Raw genomic sequence first — 18,975 nt, forward strand, 5'->3', positions numbered from 1 at the left:
TTTTATGGTGCCCATACCCACTGCACCAACCAATTTTTTCTTTGTTAAAAATAATCTTAGTGGTGTTTGAGGCATTTTTATTAGGGAAGTTTTGTTTTTTGTTCTTTTTAGAGGGGCAGCTGGCCACTATAGGGATCTGAACCTTTGACCTTGGAGTTATCAACACTGCACTCTAACCAGCCAGTGCATTAGTGAAGTTTTGAACAATGCTTAATTTGTTTTGGCAAAAGCAGGAAAGTCATAGAATACTACTAGTCTAACATGGCAAACTGAAATGACTGCTCTCCTCATTGTTACTATGAAAGCTTCTGCAGGATGCTAGGTCCTAAACGGTAGGTAGTAAATAGTTCCCTATGACCAATGCAGGCATGTCTGTCTGGTCTCTCCTGGACTTCACCTTGGTTATAATAGTCACTGGGCAGCTAGTAGTTTCCGTGTTTCTCCCATCTGACTCAGAGGGTGATCAGTCATGTCCTTTTCGTGCTGCAGTTCAGACACTGGGCGATTCTTAACTGTTTAAGGGAGTCGTGGTCCTGTCTTCTCTGAAAAGGTAAAAGTTCTCAAAAGGATGTATGTACTATAACAAGAGGCTCTAAAAATATGGATGGATAAGTTGGAAAGGTGAATTTTAGGCCATTAAGATGTTTTTAAAAATTGGTAAGGAAAGTTAACCATTATTTCCTGTTTTAATAATGTGATGTTGCAACATCTTAGTGTAGGTTTTCTGCTTAGCCAATTTGTGTATTTAAACTTTGTTCCTGAAAGTTCAGATTGACAGGCCAGCAGCTGAGCTTGAATATAAGCAGAGAAAATGCAACTCAGAAGTTTATCAGGCTCAGCACAGTGATTCCAAGGTCAGGATTTCCTAATATGGACATCTTCCAGTGAGCTCTTTTGGTTTAGAAAAATGTCTTGGTTTGCATGGATATACTTCTGTATTTAAAAAAATACAAGAATTTAAGGGCCTGGGTGGTTAGCTCAGCTGGTTAGAGTGTGGTGGTGTTGATAACACCAAGGTCCAGGGTTCAATCCCTGTACCAGCCAGCCTCCAAAAAAAGAAGAAAAGAAAAAACAAGAATTAAGACAAAAGAGGAACCCGTCATGAATCTGACATTTAGGTAAATCTGCTTTCCTTTCCACACTCTTCAGCAAACTAAAGGCTTAAGGAAAACCAGTTTTTATTGATGAGGTAGGTTAGGCATTGAGGACATCTAACAGGAAAGGTAAGTTTGTCTCACCAAGCATGGCTTATATATGAAATGCATTCTGAGTGGGGTCAGAGTAATTAAAAGTTTATTTTTCATCTCCAGGTGAGGCAAAGTATAATGTATAATCAATATATTTTGTTAATTTTTGTGGTTTTCATGTCTGTTTGACTGGGAGCATGCTCTCCAACCTGTGCGTTGAGATTATTACAAAATCTGAATTGCTAATGAAGGTCCCTGGCAAGACAGAACCTGTGCCGTGTTCCAGGGAAGCTTAATGTGGTCACACAGGATGTCTCACCACAGCTTATTGCCAGTGCCAGGTACTTATAAGTTGCATGTCTAGACTCACACAGGCTCTTGGATCACTGTCTTGAAGGTGTGCAAGGTTTCAGCAATTGGGCATCTGTGTTTGTGTCATCTGTTATGTTTGAAAAGCTGGCATTGATATCCAGCTTTCTCTTTGTGCCTTTGAACATGACTTCATAAATCGGTGGGATAAAATTATGTCTGTTTCATAATATTGCCACCGAGATAGAGATTAGGTCTGATAAATATCCAGCTTTCTCTTTGTGCCTTTGAACATGACTTCATAAATCAGTGGGATAAAATTATGTCTGTTTCATAATATTGCCACCGAGATAGAGATTAGGTCTGATAAAAATGCGTTCAGTCTGTGAACATGTCTTTCCTCCTTCCATTTCTCAACTCCCACTGGCATTAGGATAATGTATTCTTTTTATTTATTAAGCATTTACCGTCCTCTGTGTGCAGAGCCCCTGGCTAAGTGCTGTGAGAGAGAGAAAGGTGAATCAGATTTCCTGCCTACAAAGAGCTTTGAGTCCACTGAAAAAGAAAATGATCAAAGGCGGAAAGTGAGACTGCATGTCATGTATTATTCAAAGGGAGGAAATACTTCTTTCAAATGGCAAGTTTCATAGGCGAGGAAGAATTTGTCATGGGCCTTGAAGAATATTTGTACAATTTGTATATGCAGTGACAGAGAAAGGGATTTAATAGAAGAGAGCATCACAGACAAAAGGGTGTGGAGCCAAGGAACTCGTGGGAAATGTTTAAGGAACTTTGCAGAAGCAAATTTTGGTAAGAACAAAGGGACTTTGTTAGGCAGTAGTAAGAAAGTCAGAAAAGTCAGCAGGGACCATGTAGGGAGGGACTTTAAATTTCAGGGAAAGGAATCTGTTCGTATGATTGGTATGGGAAGCCGTCCAGCATTTTTCAGCAGAGGAGGAAGTATTGCCTTGAAATCTTATGACAGTCCTTGATGTTAAAGATTTATTAAATATAATCTATTGCCTCAGTTTTTTCCTGCATTATAAGAACCGCTATATACCAAATTACTTATTTACAGACCATCTTCATCTAGACCAGGATTTCTCAATCTCAGTCCAATTGACATTTTGGGTCAGATAATTCTTCATCAGTTGTGGAACTGCCTTGTAGGATGTTGAACAGCGTCCATGTCCTCTAACCACGAGATGCCAGGAGCACCTCCTTGCCCTCAGTTGTCCACAACTGTGTCCAAACATTGCCGCATGTACCCTGGGGGGAAAATTCTTCCCCATTTGACTTTGATGTTTTAAGTGTGTGCTCTAACCAACTGAGCTAAGTGGCCAGCCCTACAATTCATCCCCACTTGAAAACCACCTGTCCAGACTCATATATTGAATTCTCTTGGTGTCCTGGGTATTGTTAGACTCTTAGATTGACAAATCCAGGAGTCCTTTAAGCATTGGATCTATTAATGCCTTAGAATTTTGTACTAGACATGCATCTATCTGGAGATTAAGGTATTCCATGTGTGTTGGGGTAAGAGAGCTGAACTGGGCATCAAAAGAGCTGCGTTCTCATCCTGGCTCTGCCACAAGAGGTTGTGTGATTTGGGGGAGTCCCTTTGCTCAAGATTCTGATTCCTCATCTCTAGCACGACCAGTGTGACCTCTAAGGCTCTTTCTAGCTCTGATTCTGTGTCCTGATTTCAAATGGATCTCAGGGCTTTATTGTTTTACATTTTTAGAAAGTTAGCACATGCTATATTAACCAACAAGACTGACTAAAGTATTGGAAAAGAAAAATAAGTGTTTTGGGCTCATTGATTTATTGTCCTGTAATATTATAATTTTTTTCTTTTCAGATTATTTGAAGAATCTCATAGAAGATGATGGAGATTACAGAGACACTCAAGGTAAATAACTTTTGTTATTTGGTCTCATATATTGCAGAAGTGTTTATATTATGTTTATTTAGACCTAGAAAGTAAAAATGAACTGGTAAAAAACCCATGTACAAAACTCTTATTTATTTGTAAGAAGACTTGAAGCCTTTTAAGAAACTCTATTTGGGGCAGATTAATATAGAAATAGACAAAGTGATAAAGTGGGGCTAGTGGCAGGTGAGATCATAGGAACAAGAGGGATCCAGGCCAGCCCTCTGTGAGAACCAGCCTCCTGGGGGAGTGGACCCAGCATGGGTCAGGAAGCTTCGTCTTCCTGGGCTTGGTTACTCTGTGCCCTTGGCACATTCAGTGTCTCTAGATGTTCATTTCTTTGTCTTTTAAAAACAAACATTGAAACAGATGGTCCTTTCAAGCTTTAAAATTACGAGTCTGTGAAGTGACCGAACTACAAATCAGGGATAATGTCTAAAATAGCATATTATTCTGGGATTGTTTAATGCTTGGGCATTAGCCTTCCACCCTTCCACCCCTTACCCCTGGTAGTACTTAAGGGAAATAGTCCATTACAACACAAGGGACTCATTGACATTCGTGGGATAATCAGAGTTTCTTTCTCTTACATAGTTTCTGTCTCTCCCTCCTTCACAGCACACAAATACAGGATTAATTCTATTCGGGTGTTTTTTTCTATTCATTCCCCGAGCTACCTCATTCAAATGTAGCAGGTATATTCTTAGTTCTAATCTCCAGAAACACATTAAACAAGTCCATGTCAACCCTATTAATTTTATGAGTTTTGTTCACATTCTTGTGCATCTTTTACAGTTTCAGATTAAAAAGTTGAACAGGTTTTTAACCCATTTTGTAGAGATTCTTATTCATTCTCTTTATTTTACTTCCCCTCCTCCCCTTCTCTATTATCTTCTATTTGCAAGTGTTACACTGTTTAAAGGAAAAGTTTGGGGTGGGGTGGTCTGACATGTTTTCTGACTTCAGTTGAACATACAGTGTAAGTGATGAAAAAGTTATAATATCCATCAAAAAAGAACAAAGCATATGGCTTTAAAGTAAGATGCACTGAGCAGTACAGAATCATTTGGAAGAAAGGGAAAAGTAGGACGGTTGAAGAGGCAGGGAAGCTTGGCTTAGAGAGCAGTGGGACTGACAGTGTGTTGAAGGGTGGGCGAGAGGAAGAGTGGGCATTCCAGAGCAGAGTCTCTCTCCTGAGGATAAAAATTGTAGGTGGGACTTTGTGAATAGGAAGGAAACATCTGTCCCAGGTCCCAGGGCTTCTGCCTTCAAGGAAAGTAAGTTATTAGTTCCATTTTACAGATAAAACAAATATAGGGCCAGAGATAAAGGAGCTGATTTAAAGGAAATTACACACTTCAGCAAAGACACAGATTAGAATCATCACTGAACAGTGAGGTGCGCTCTGTGGCCAGAGGCAGGGCAGGCAGGTGGTGAGCAGCTGCAGATGAGATTGTCTGAGGGTGAGGCAAAGTGAGACAGACCTTTGAAAGGTAGGCAGAAGAGTTAAAGGAATAGAGTCGTCAGGGCCTTTTAAAGAGATGATGTGGGGAAAGTAGAATTGCAGAATGGATTGGAGAAGGCGGAGCTGGGAGGCCAGGTGACCATATGGTAGCAGCTTTGTCCTTCATCCATTCATTAAATTGTAAGGCTTCTCTGCACTGCCCTCTGGGAAGTCCAACAGGCTAGAAAGCAAGAAGTGTGTCCAAGGTAACCTTTTAAATAGCTGCCATGAAGAGAGTGCCAGGTGCAGTAAATTCTGATATATAGTTGGGGTCCCTATGTAAGGAAAAATACTGCTTTACTTTAACAACAGTAATAATAATACATATTTAAAGAATACAGAGACCTCCAGGGTTGGCACCAGAAAGAGAATCTCTTTGTAGGTTATAGTAGGTGGACTAAAGAAACCTCCATCTTTTTGTAGAAGTTGATCTTTTTTTTTTTTTTAAATAGTCCTTTTGGTGATGACTACTGTCACTGCCACAGCAGCCTCAGGAGGGCATGCTTCCCTCATGAATTCCCCGCTAGTTTTTCTCAGTGGCAATGCCACTGTCATATTGTACAGGATAATCTTTTGTGTGTGGGTTTCTAATGAGATTTACAGGGTATTACATTTCTGCCTCCTATCCACTGAGGGCCAGTGGACCTTCCCAGTCACTGAGACAGACAAAAATTGTCTTCACACATGTCCCTAGGGGAGCAGTACTGACTTGGGTTGAAGATAACTGCAGCCCTAAAGCAGACAAAAAGCAGACGTTTTCCTTTATATCTAGTTACAAAGATGGCAAGACTGGAGCATTCAAAAACACTTTCCTAAAGACAAGAGGTCAATAAGAATAGGACAGACAGTCCCACGAAGCTAAATAACCCAGTTCAGAAAAGGACGCTTGTGATTTCCGAAGGTCTAGTACACTTTTATGTAGCATTTCTCCCATTTCTAATTCACGCCTCTTGGAATCAGACTAAGAGAAGGAGGCTGAGCCTCTTAAATACTCATTTCTCATAGTTCTTGTTTCCTTTATCAGGATCCTTTTCTCTCACGATCCTTCTCTCCTAAAACAGTTTATACTGGTGAAATCCTATCCTTATCCTGTAAACTTCAACAGGATGATCACGTCTCAGCACAAAACACCCCTGACATTCATGCTATTGATAAACATGGTCTACAACGTCTCTTTAGAGTTTCTTTGGCTCGTTTTTTCCCCAAGTATTGTTTTTGCCTGTTCTTCTTTGGTTTTGCCTTCATCGAATGTCCCCATCTGTATCTGCCTACTTACAGTCAACCAAGCTCCTGGAGGGGTTGGTTGCTATGAGCTAGCTATCTTGTTGTCTGGAATTGTTTAATGTTGCAAACTGCTTCAGTAATAATGACCAAATGCATCTTCTGTTCCTACATGTTTTAGATGCCCTTGCTGTTGTTATAGAGGTAGCCAACCATGCTAATGACACCATGAAGCAAGGAGTAAGTATCTTTTTTTTTTTTTTTGGGGGCCAGCCGGTACAGGGATCTGACCCCTCGACCACACTCTCTCACCAACTGAGTTAACTGGCCAGTCCAATGAATAAGTGTCTTGATATTAGTGGCTTGTGAATTATTGACCTTGGAAGCCTAGGCCTTCACATTCTCTACATTATCTTTCTGTAGGACAACTTTCAGAAACTCATGCAAATTCAGTACAGCTTAAATGGACACCATGAAATAGTACAGCCTGGACGGGTAAGTGTTTTAGATGGCCTTTTGCAAATTTAAAACAATGCATTTAGATACCATCTGTAGCTGTTTTTCATTACAGTTTTGAAAATAGGGTAATTGTTACTGTTACTCTTCATTGACCCAAGCTGGATCTCTGTATCCGTTCAAAACATTCATGATGTAAGTCACTGTGACCAGAGGTCCAATTCAATTAGGAGAATGGCAAGGGACCCCACAGAGTATCTGATTTAATGGGATCGTTTTACTGTGTAATACCAACTGACCTCACACAGCTTTGAAAACAATTTCATTTAAAATCTTAATGTAAGAGAAGATTATGAGGGGAGGGAGAAAATTAGTATTTTGATGCTGCTCATAAAGCACAAATATGGCCTAGGGAATGAATGCAGGAAAATTGCAAAATGCAATTGTCTGGATGTTGGATGTGCTTCAAGATCAAGTGTACACACTCAGTCAATTACGTGTCAGTCCACACAGTACCCCTGAGGCCAGTATGGGATTTATGAAATGCTCATTTGTCCGGTTCCTAAATGACTTACAGGGTTTCAGAAGAAACTTACTATAAAAAGTCACAAGGAAACTATGTCTCCCTGGACCCCACAAAAAAAATTCTGGGGGAAGAAAGTTGAAAAGGAAATTATATGCATATTGTCATTGTGTTATGACGGTAGGACTAAATGTGTATTTGTTTGGATGAATCAGGTTTTTCTCAAAGAAGGAACTCTGATGAAGCTATCTCGGAAAGTCATGCAGCCCCGAATGTTCTTCCTGGTAAGAGGCCACGTGTAGTTCTAATTGTCGGAGGCAGAAATAATTGCTTGACGGGAGGAGACATTTATATGTGGCAGATAAGCTTAGCACATTCAAATATGAGTTTTTTAGTGGCCTCTTTGACTTATATTGCTTATTTGCATTTTGAGTATAGGAAATACAAGTAAAGTCTGTTAGGATGCATAACCAGGAAATTATTTCCTTTTGAAATTTAGTTTATTTTGTTTATACTTTGGAGGAATTATCTTAATCATTCATTTTAGACAGACTGTAATACTTTAGTGGGATTTAGAATTCAGAAAACATTAAATCTGTTACAGAATGTGGAAAGGAAGCACATTTTCCAGAAATTGACTTTTTAATAATATTCTAATAAAACATTCTTTGTGGTTCTAGTGTATATAAGCAGAAAATGAGTATTTTATACAGAGAGCTGTTAGGTATTGTTTTTTATTTTTATATCTTATCGATATCCTTGTAGCTGCCATTTGTTTATTTTGTCTTATGAAATGTTTTTACTTTCAGTTTAATGACGCCCTGCTGTATACAACACCAGTGCAGTCTGGGATGTATAAACTGAACAACATGCTATCATTAGCTGGAATGAAGGTCTGTGCATCTGTTGTGTTTTTTTTTTTTTAACCCATGTGTAGAGAAAAATCCCTAAGAAAATCATCTTTCTCACATCCTTAACTTTTCTTTCTGTATGTTACTGTTCATGCATTCGTTTATTCATTCATGTAGTCGTTTATTCACTCATGCATTAATTTATTCATAGGATATTTATTGAGAACTAATACAATCGATACATGGTAATAGGCTTGGTGGAAACTATGAAGATGAGTCGAAGCATAATTCTTTTTGTTTCCACCCCTACTCTAACCTCTCCCCAGGGACATTGCAACTGGTTGGGAAGATAATACACTACACCTAAATACCTACAAAGTAGACAGCAATAAATATCACTATAAAGTCACAGTTAAAGTTTTTGGGAGTGCAGAATAGAACATGCATCTTTTTATGGGACTGTTAAAGGGATTGCAGCTTTTGATAGGCAGTTAGAAAAGAGGGAGAGTTGAGGAAGTCTTTTTGGAGAAAGAGCCAGTGAGCCTTAAAGTACAGGTCACATCTGGCCCTGCTGAGATGTCGGGGAAAGGCCTGGAGGTGGGAAAGTTGGGCTTCGGTGCAGGTATTGAAATTCATCTGGAGCGTAGAGCAGGGGATGGAGAACGGTAATAGATAAAGCTGGATAGGAAGGCTGGTTGTGGATGTCAACAGCCAGGGTCATTGAGCAACTTCAGCTACAGTGTGGAGAAGGAATTTTTGGTAGGATGTGCTTGTTCAAATTATTGTGCTTTCTTCCAGGTCAGAAAACCCACCCAAGAAGCATATCAGAATGAATTAAAGATTGAAAGTGTAGAACGTTCCTTCATTCTCTCAGCCAGGTAAATTTTAAAGTATATATAGATGAATTTTTGCCAGTATAACAGAGTCAGATATCACTGGCACTATTTAGATATTTAGGTGAGCTATTAGACTTTTTTTCCTTCCTCCTTTTCTTTCGCAATACCATGCAGTTTACTCTTAATTTACCATGGGCAATTTGCTGTCTCTGGAGTTGTCATTCATTTTTTCCCCCTTATGGTTAAGATACCACACATGCTCTGTGTTAGCCATTCAGGGAGGGAAAATAGTTCCTTCTCAAGTTTTATACTGACTTCTGTCTCTGCACTTCCATCTCAAGGAAGTAACTTTCCACAAGGCTGCCAAGATACTTTAGAACAGGATGAAAAATCACAGTGTTGCCAAGAAGGCACTAGAAAAACAGAAAATATGCCTTTCATAAATGAGGCTCATGCAATAATAGAGGTGCAGAATTGGCTTTCACAACACACTGGTTTTCACAAAAATCACTGTGCAGAGAATAATTGTGCCTTATTTCAGGGGTGCGCAGGGAGGTCATATAGAAAACATTTTATGTATTGTTCTTTGAATATGGTATATGGATCCCTTCACTTGTCTTCTTTTTAGTATACTGGTACTCAGCGACGAGCAGTGATTACCAACAGTGATGGTTACAGAGTTAGAGTAAGTTTCGTGTTGAGAAATGTTCATTGTTTAGGGACTGGCATACAGGACAGCTGTTGGGGAAAGGGACCATCTAATGTCCATCATCCATTCAACAGGTATTTACTGGGCACTGACCCTGTGCCAGGCACTGTTCAGGAGCTGGGGGTGCAAAGTTTTGTTCCAGAGGGTGAGATATACAATAATCAAGTACAAATATATATATAATTTGAGGTATTGAATGTTATGAAGATAAATAAAGTAGGCTGAGCAAATAGAGTGATGGGATAGGGCTCTCTCTAAGGAGAAGCAGAGACCAGGAAGAAGTAAGTCCCAGGTATAAAAATCGCATGAAGGAGGAAGTAAAAAGTTTAGTATGTTAAAGGAACAGCAAGTCCAGTACAGTTGGGACTGACTGCTCCAGGGAAGGGTCAGTGCAGGTGGGGTGTGGGGGAGGTCTTTAGCCCGAGAGCCTCAGGAGCCACTGAGATGTTTATACAAAGGAATGATGTGATCAGATTGGCTTTTTTTTTTTTTTTTTTTTTTTTTTAAACCAGGTATAAAAATCGCATGAAGGAGGAAGTAAAAAGTTTAGTATGTTAAAGGAACAGCAAGTCCAGTACAGTTGGGACTGACTGCTCCAGGGAAGGGTCAGTGCAGGTGGGGTGTGGGGGAGGTCTTTAGCCCGAGAGCCTCAGGAGCCACTGAGATGTTTATACAAAGGAATGATGTGATCAGATTGGCTTTTTTTTTTTTTTTTTTTTTTTTGCATACCAGTGGTAAACTATACAGATTGGCATTTTTAAAGCATTATCTGGCTGCTGCGTGGAATATGGTTTGGGAGATGGACTACAGGAGGTGATTAATTGGACTCAGAGGTTAAGAGAGTGAGGTTATGCAGAGACTCCAGCTTGCACACTGTATTGGGTGGTGATGCCATTCACTGTGATGGGGAGAACTGAGGGAGAAGCAGCTTTCAGGGAAAAATCAGGAATTTCATTTCAGACCTGTGTATGGAGTGTGAGGTCCCTATGCAACATCAAAATGCAGCCATCAAGGAGCAGTTTAGATAAGGATCTGGATGTCAAAGGAATCTTGGGCTAGAGGCATGTATGTGGGCATCATCAGCTTAGAGATAACCTAAGCTAGGGGATCAAATGAGGGTACAGAGAGACTGCAGAGTTCCCTGTCAGACTCACTATTCTTCAGGTCCCAACTTTGTCATCACCTCTGCAAAGCCCTCCCTGCTACTTAGGCAAGGGAATTCACTACTTCCGTGTCTTTTATCTACCTTACATTTGTTATATCATATGTTAATTACTTGTTTCCCCTCCATTCGGTGTGAACCCTCACAAGTGAGCTTTATTTGTTGTGTCCAGTTGCTGGCTTACTTCCTGGTGCTCGGTAAGTAGGCTCCTAGTAAATGTTACTCACACGAATCAAAGTGATGCGGCCTTTCAGCATCTCACAGTTAGCACAAGTAGTGAATAGTGTGGCAAGGTCTAATATACCAGAAATACCTTCTGTTGGAGGGTTTTTCTCCTTGGTAATTCATTCCAGTCAATGGGAAATGGTACTTACTTGACACAAATTTGCTTTCTGGTAATGCACCCCTTCTATAAAGAAAAGAATGCTTGGCTTCACTATTTTTTGATCTGAAGAAGTTGCTGATCCTTCTGCTAATACAAAAGAAGACCTAACATTTCTTCACTGGATGCTGCACGCAGATGTGTGTGGTCTGTGAAAAATGTGTTATCAAGAGCTGGTAAACACTGTCTTGGCAGAACCCCACACAAGAGAGAGCCAGGAATGATTAAATGAAAGAACAGCATATGTGACATGATTTGCACAGTCGAATCACATTCCACATGCTCCCAGGGCTCCAGAAAAATCCAACAGCAATTCTCAAATTAGCCATCTGCTCCTCCGCTTTCTGTTACTTCTTCCAGTAAAAAGCAGGGGAGGGAGGGAGAGACAGTGATATTTTATGAATGTGTGCTTGGAAGCTTGAGCATGTGTTCTCAGTGTAGTTCTTCAGAGAACACGAAGAGGCTGGCAGTGACCTGGTGGTGAAGGGTTCAATCCTTAACTACACTTAGGCTTGATACCAGCTTATCATTTAATAGCCTGTTGTCTGTAAAGCAAATGATCTAACATTGCTAATCTTTCATTTTCTTATCTGTAAATGGTGATGGTGGGTGGTGATGTTGTAGTGGGGGTAAGATCCGATATATGTTCCCTGGGATAGCTGTAAGGATGAGACATGATGACATTTGCAAAGCGTTTAGCACAGTTGGCTGACATGTAGTACCTGTTAAATGGTAGCTGGTTTTATCAGTAATGCTAGAATGGTAGAGGTAAATGAGGCAGGTTTTGTTTGGTTTAGAAAGGGGTTTCTTTTTTATTTTGTTCCTTGTATATAATGAAAATTTTAGAAATATACTAGTTTTGGGGCCGGCCCAGTGGCGCACTGCTATAGTGCGCCGCTTGGGAAGCGCGGCGGCGCTCCCGCCCGAGGGTTCGGATCCCACATACAGACCGGTTCCCACTCACTGGCTGAGCGAGGCGCGGGAGCAACACTTAGGGTTGCGATCCCGTTGCCAGTCCCGGTCTGGTACGGGGACGACACTGAGGGTTGCGATCCATTGCCGGACACGGAAAAAGACAAAAAAAAAAAAGAAATATACTAGTTTTTAAATTTTCTTTGTAAACTGGATTTCTACCTTTTTATATCCATATAAATGAATATTCTAAATGGTATTCAGCCATTTAGTAGGGAGGTACATTCCTGAGAATGATTATTATGGGGAAGGTGAATGGTTTTTATGTATCTTCTTGTCCTGCTCTGGGTTCTTCAAAATATAGCAACATATGCCTACTATGTACCATTATTAATGATATAATTATTTATTTTAAAAATATTATTTAAAAGTTTGAATGTGCTTCAAATTAGAGTGAATAATACAGTGAACTGCATATTCAATCAACCAAACTCAAAAATCAAGATATTCCCATCAATTTTTCTGCTTTGCCATTGTCTAAGTTATTTTAAAACAAATTGCTGGGCCGGCCCGGTGGCGCACTGGAGAGTGCGCCGCTTGGGAGCGTGGCGGCGCTCCCGCCGAGGGTTCGGATCCCACGTGGAGACCGGTTCCCGCTCACTGGCTGGGCGCGGTACGGGCGCAACACCGAGGGTTGCGATCCCGTTGCCGGTCCCCGGTACAGGCGTGACACCGATAGTAATCTAAAGATATTTGGTATTCTGTGCTATAAATTAGTATTTGAAACTTGATTCCTTGGAATATTTTTAAACTCTAGGGTTATGTCTTAGGAAACTCCATGGCTATATAAATAATCATAATTATTAATTGAGTGAATATCCCTTAAACCAACAAAAATACTTCCAAATTTAGGAGACTTAAAAAGCTATTTAAGGGGCCGGCCCGGTGGCGCACTGCTACAGTGCACTGCTTGGGAGCGCTGCGGCGCTCCCGCTGAGGGTTCGGATCCCACATACAGACCGGTTCCCGCTCACTGGCTGAGCGAGGTGCGGGCGCGACACCGAGGGTTGCGGTCCCATTGCCGAACACAAAAAAAGACAAAAAGGAAAAAAAAAAAAAGCTATTTAATAGAAAGCAGTACTTTTGGAAAGAAAAAAAAACATTGTATTTGCTAAAATGTCATGGGTTCTCTATTGCCTGCTCTGGTTATTTGTCCACATAAACCTCAGAGCTGCTGCTTTTGACTAGTATTGTTGGAGGGTGTTGAGATCTGTTGCCATGGGAGAAGGAAAAGAAGTAAGAAAAAGGCAAAGAATAAAAGCTGACATCTGGTTGATGGAACCTTCTTTTGCCCCTAACAGTTCTGCCACAGAAAGGGATGAATGGCTCGAAGCCATTTCCAGGTCAATAGAAGAGCATGCCAAGAAAAGAATCACCTTCTGTCCTAGTAGGAGTCTGGATGAGGTATTGTCTTTGCCACCTTACTTTTTTCCAGTGCATTTTAAACAGGTTTTACCTTAAAGAAACATTTCACAGGGGTTTGGGAAAGCAACAAAGGTTTCAGAGAACGATTGGAAGTATGTGTCTCATTTCAAAGCTAAATGTTTATCCTTCTAGGAATGTCTAAGGGCAAGTCTGTGATAGCATATAGTGTATTCATATTTTTTCCTAGTTATAATACTTCATCATAGAAAATTTAGAAATTATAAAGTAGTTTAAGGAAGAAACTAATCAGGTGTCATTCACTATCACAGACATCTTTTAAAATTAGTTTTGCATTAAAGGATTTTTTTTATGTAGTTCATCTTAATATCCTGAGCACATGAAAAATATAATAGCCCATATTTCATCCCACGTCCTTAATGATACTGTGAGACGCCACTGCCAAATAAAAAGGCTTGATTCTGTAGCAAGCAGTGCCCAATGGAGATGATCAGAAGTCATTCCTCTCCTGCAGGCAGACTCAGAAAATAAAGAGGAAGTTAGTCCCCTTGGATCAAAGGCTCCCATCTGGATTCCTGATACCAGAGCCACAATGTGTATGATCTGCACAAGTGAATTTACATTGACCTGGAGACGACACCACTGCCGGGCCTGCGGAAAGGTTGGAGAGGAAAATACCATCTCCCTTGTGATTTTTACTATCTCTAGGCTCTACATAGTAAGGAAGCATATCCCCCCGCATAAACCATTGTAGGAAAAAAAAATTACACACCCACAAAATAGTGGATGATGTTTTCTCTAGATATGCAGGGGTGGGTGGAATCTTGTTAGGGAACTTCTCCCCTTCCACCCCAAAGTTACTTTAGAATGTCAGTAGTAGGTAACTCTCAATCAAAAATAAAAACTAACACAGGTTTCAGTCTGTTACTGGCCAGCTGCCAACAAAAAAAAAAGAAATAAAAAACCAGAAACTAACAAATCCAAAATTAAATAGACTCACATTTTAGAGCTAATTATTGAAACTAGATACTAAGTATCTAGATAGTATTTAGTAGGGGGAACTTTCATTGTTGAAGTTATTCCTAGTGAAGTTGCTAAGCCTTGATGCCCTCATTAGTAAATGAGCATGGTAACAATGACATCAAAGTTAATATAAAAATTAAATGAGGTCCTATTTAGAGAGCATTTCGTACAGAGCCAGGTACTCAATAGAAAAGCAGAGAAGTGGTCATTGCTGCAGTAGTGATGATGGTTATGATGACGACAATGATGAGCAATACAGCTAACAGAATTAAACTGCATGCCATGCATTGTTCTAAACATTTTGCATATATTAATTCCTTTACTATATTATTATCTTTTTTATTTTTTTTGGCAGCTGGCTGGTATGGGAATCTGAACCCGTGACCTTGGTATTAGAAGGCTGTGCTCTAACCAACTGACCTAACTGGCTAGCCTTTACTATATTATTTTATGTAGTAAGCACTCACTAATAATCTGTGGACTTTTCATCGTTCAAGAGTGGTTCTGTGCATTAGTTCACTCCATGCCCAAACTCCATAGTTAATATTGAGATTAAGTGAGATTCAGTGACTATGAAACGGTTTCATAAAGTGGATAGCACTATAAATTGTAACATACCGTATGGTTTGAAACAAAAGTCATTCTAAATGAGATAATTTCAATGTGTTTTCAGATTGTGTGCCAAGCTTGTTCATCAAATAAGCATGGCTTAGATTACCTGAAAAACCAACCAGCAAGAGTATGTGAACATTGTTTCCAAGAACTGCAGAAATTAGGTAATATATAAATAAAGATTTAACCAAAAATTCCTTTATTCCACAGATGCTTTCACACACCCTTCTGAAAGAGTCATCATTGGTGCATTAGCATTATGATTGTTGATACTTGCCTCAAAATTTGTATTAAGTTTCCTTAACTCATATTTTGTGGTAATTCCATGAGAGGTTGGACAGAAATTTGTTTTTACCCTGTGAAAAAGGTTTTGCTAAGAAAACTAATTGACTGTGGAAATATAATTACAGGGTGAAATGTTTAAAACAATTGAAAAAGTTTAACTTGCAAGTAGTTTTGAATTTTCTTTTTTTTTTTTTCCCTTTTTTTGTCTTTTTTACTGACCGGTAACGGGATTGCAACCCTCAGTGTTGCGCCCGTACCGGGGACCAGCAACGGGATCCAGCAACGGGATCGCAACCCTCGGTGTTGTGCCCGCACCGCGCCCAGCCAGTGAGTGGGAACCGGTCTCCACGTAGGATCCGAACCCTCGGCGGGAGCGCCGCCGCGCTCCCAAGCGACGCACTCTCCAGTGCGCCACCGGGCCGGCCCTGAATTTTCTAGTTTCACACAACAATGTGCTCATTACAAATCATCTATCTATAAAGTAATCCTCTGTGAAATATATTGGGTGGCACTTTGACTAATTCTAGTCACTTGGACTGATTTAGGGAAGTTTTATTGTACATCTGAATGTGCAGCTTTTTGACCAAATACAAAATGATACTTCGTATCTTCCTACTCATTATTTGCAGGTATCCTACATTTAAAGTGAATGCAATAATAATAATAATGATTATAATAAAGTGAATGCAGCTAGCAAGGCTGCACAAGTCTATATTTTGTGAAGGGCTCTTTAGTTAAATTCCTGAAACCTATAGGTTCTAATTTTAAAAAGTCTGTCCTTCATTTCTATGAAGAATAGCTTTTCAGTAGCAAATAGTAATAGCTAAGTGAATAAAACTAGATGACATGCTATTTCAGAATCTATACATTTATGCATGAATAGTTTATTGTATACATTTTCCAAAAAGACACACCAATGTATTTCTTTGCCAGCCTTTCTGTTCCTCACTTAGTTGTCTGGGTATATAGTATAAAGTGTCAACATTCAGAATTCATCTTTGAATCCTTCCTCATTACCCACACTTATTTGGTCAGTAAATCTTGTCAGTTTTATCTCTGAAAATCTGTCTGTGTCTTGATTTCTCCATCTCAGCCCTAATAAGGCCTTTATTTTCTCTTCTGGACTACTGTGATAATCTCCTAGCAGGTTTTCCTGCTGTAAATCCTTTCTCCTTGCTACTGCCAGGTTTATTTTTCTAAATTTAAACTGTTCGTGTCGCTCCCCAACCTAAAAAGCCAAAACAACAGTCCAGGTACCTTAGAACCAGCCCTTTTTTCCCCAGCCTCAATATTCTGTTCCCCAAATAGGTGATCTAATATCACCCTTCTCTGCCTTTGCTCGTGCTGTCTGTGTACACTGTTCTTTCTCCTTGTTTTTACCTGGCAAACTCCTACTTAGGCCTTAGTGGCCAACTTAAACATCTCAGTCTTTTCATCACCCTTCTCTGCCTTTGCTCGTGCTGTCTGTGTACACTGTTCTTTCTCCTCGTTTTTACCTGGCAAACTCCTACTTAGGCCTTAGTGGCCAACTTAAACATCTCAGTCTTTTCCCAGCTTTGTCTGTGTACACTGTTCTTTCTCCTCGTTTTTACCTGGCAAACTCCTACTTAGGCCTTAGTGGCCAACTTAAACATCTCAGTCTTTTCCCAGCTTTCCCTGAATCTCTCGGTCAGTATTAACTGCTTCCTCACCTGTGTCCTTTAGCCTCTTCTCTAGTGCTTTGTTCATTGTAATGTTACTATTTGATCTAGTATCTAGACACTGAAAAACATTAGTTTTGTTTTGTTTTTTTTTTAAGTTGGTAGTACCTTCACATGGATCAGAATTCTAGGGACATAAAAGGGTAATCCTTTTACATGGTTTAAAGTTCAAAAAATATAAAATCTAGATAATGGAAAGTCTTCCTCCCCACACCTCCTACCTGTCTATCTTTTTTCCCTAGGGCCATCAGTGACATCAGTTTCTTGAGTGTCCTTTCACGGATATTTTATGCAACAATGCTTATGGAGTTGAATTAAATTGAATTGCAGAATGCTTACCATTGGCTACATTAATGTACCTGATTTCTTTTAGATGACCAGCACTCTCCTAAGATTGGATCTCCTGGAAATCACAAATCTCCTTCAAGTGCCTTATCATCAGTCTTACATAGTATTCCATCAGGGAGGAAACAAAAGAAAATCCCAGCTGCTCTTAAAGAAGTAAGTGTTTCCATTAAACTTGTAATGTGATAGAGGCTGAATTATTCATGTGCTTATAATACACTGTTTTTCTTTCATGCAGGAAGATGTCATTTCCTACTACTATTAAGATATGAATTTTAATACTGGTGATGAATGTAGCTTGATGCTTCACAACATTGCTTGGTCTTCCTTATGACCTGAGTCATTTAGAAATTAGCTGTTGAAAGGTTTAGAGAACATTTTATAGCAATGATAAAAAGTAAAGATAAGTTGGACACATGTTAATTTTTTAAAACTACTTTGAGGAGGCCCTTTATCAGAGTGAAGTCCATATAGTATTTTGGCATTTTGCTGGTCTGCACAGTTTGTTATTTGTAGGCATTGGTTGGTTATGTGCAACTGATAGCACTGATAGTAGGCTGTCTTTCTCTTAGACTTAAAAAAAAATTTTTTTAACAGTTGTTATAGCCTGCATGCTTAGACCTGCCAGTGGCATAATCCACAGGCATTGTTCATATCCTATCCCAGTTCCTCAAATTCAGGTGTCAGAGCAGACAGCATTGTCATTCTGGCCATTCCCATTATGATTAGTTTATTAATTAGATTCACCTGTGCTAATTTTCTTGCATAGGGTTTTTAATTTAGTTCTCTTGCTTAGTTACTGTGGAGGTGAAGCAAACAAGTGTAAAAATTTGACTGCGATCATGATTCTTATTAAAATTAAGAGTATATTCCCAGTTGAAATAATATGAAGTGAATTATAGCCAATTTTTTTTTCTTTCTTTCTTTTTTTGGCCCTTCACCTTGGTGTTGTAACACGACACTAACCAATTGAGCTAACCATTTAGCCCTATAGTCAACCTTAGAACATAGTAAGAATAGGACTTAAAGTTCTGATTACCAAGTTTTATATGAAACTGTTAAGCCAGTTTAGTGAGCACCTCTGAACTATTTCTTCCATTCCTCAATTTCTAAACCTAAATCTGCATCCATAATTTTTGAAGTTCTTAATCAACTGAAATGGTTCTCAGTTCCCTGTAAGTTTTCACATCTCCACACTGATGTCACGGTTTCTAAATATAACTCTTACCATTTGCTCCCCTCTTTAGTTGAAACTCTACAGCATTGGTTACAAAGCTCTTTAATGTCTAGACTAGACTCAGTCTAACTCCAATCCCATTTCGTACATCTTTCCACCCAGCCACACAAACAGGTCTTCCACCGTAAATTTCTGCTTCTTGATTGCAACCATTTCTTCCTTTACTCCACTGGTTCTCAAAGTGTGAGGGCTTATTGGACTTCTTCTTTACAGTCAGACTGGAGAAATCAATATGTCTAGTTAAGTGTTATAGTAGTCAAAGTATAGTGTTCTCCTTGGGATGCTATGTTTTTTCATTTTTTGTTTTTAATTGAGGTGATGTTCACATAACATAAAATTAACCGT

General features: G+C 39.5%; 1 protein-coding gene across 1 annotated transcript in view; it reads left to right on the plus strand.

The window, feature by feature from the left end:
* LOC103603476 (FYVE, RhoGEF and PH domain-containing protein 6) overlaps window positions 1-18,975 on the plus strand; it is a 47,822-nt gene that overhangs the window by 18,115 nt on the left and 10,732 nt on the right. Inside the window, exons 3-12 of the mRNA XM_008588001.1 lie at window positions 3,358-3,408; window positions 6,336-6,394; window positions 6,578-6,649; window positions 7,349-7,417; window positions 7,943-8,026; window positions 8,783-8,862; window positions 13,347-13,449; window positions 13,943-14,089; window positions 15,125-15,227; window positions 17,422-17,549. Of these exons, the coding sequence (XP_008586223.1) occupies window positions 3,358-3,408; window positions 6,336-6,394; window positions 6,578-6,649; window positions 7,349-7,417; window positions 7,943-8,026; window positions 8,783-8,862; window positions 13,347-13,449; window positions 13,943-14,089; window positions 15,125-15,227; window positions 17,422-17,549 (896 nt within the window). The remainder of the gene's footprint in view (window positions 1-3,357; window positions 3,409-6,335; window positions 6,395-6,577; window positions 6,650-7,348; window positions 7,418-7,942; window positions 8,027-8,782; window positions 8,863-13,346; window positions 13,450-13,942; window positions 14,090-15,124; window positions 15,228-17,421; window positions 17,550-18,975) is intronic.

The sequence above is a fragment of the Galeopterus variegatus genome, unplaced genomic scaffold (assembly GCF_000696425.1).
Source record: "Galeopterus variegatus unplaced genomic scaffold, G_variegatus-3.0.2 Scaffold4619, whole genome shotgun sequence".
NCBI lineage: Eukaryota > Metazoa > Chordata > Mammalia > Dermoptera > Cynocephalidae > Galeopterus > Galeopterus variegatus.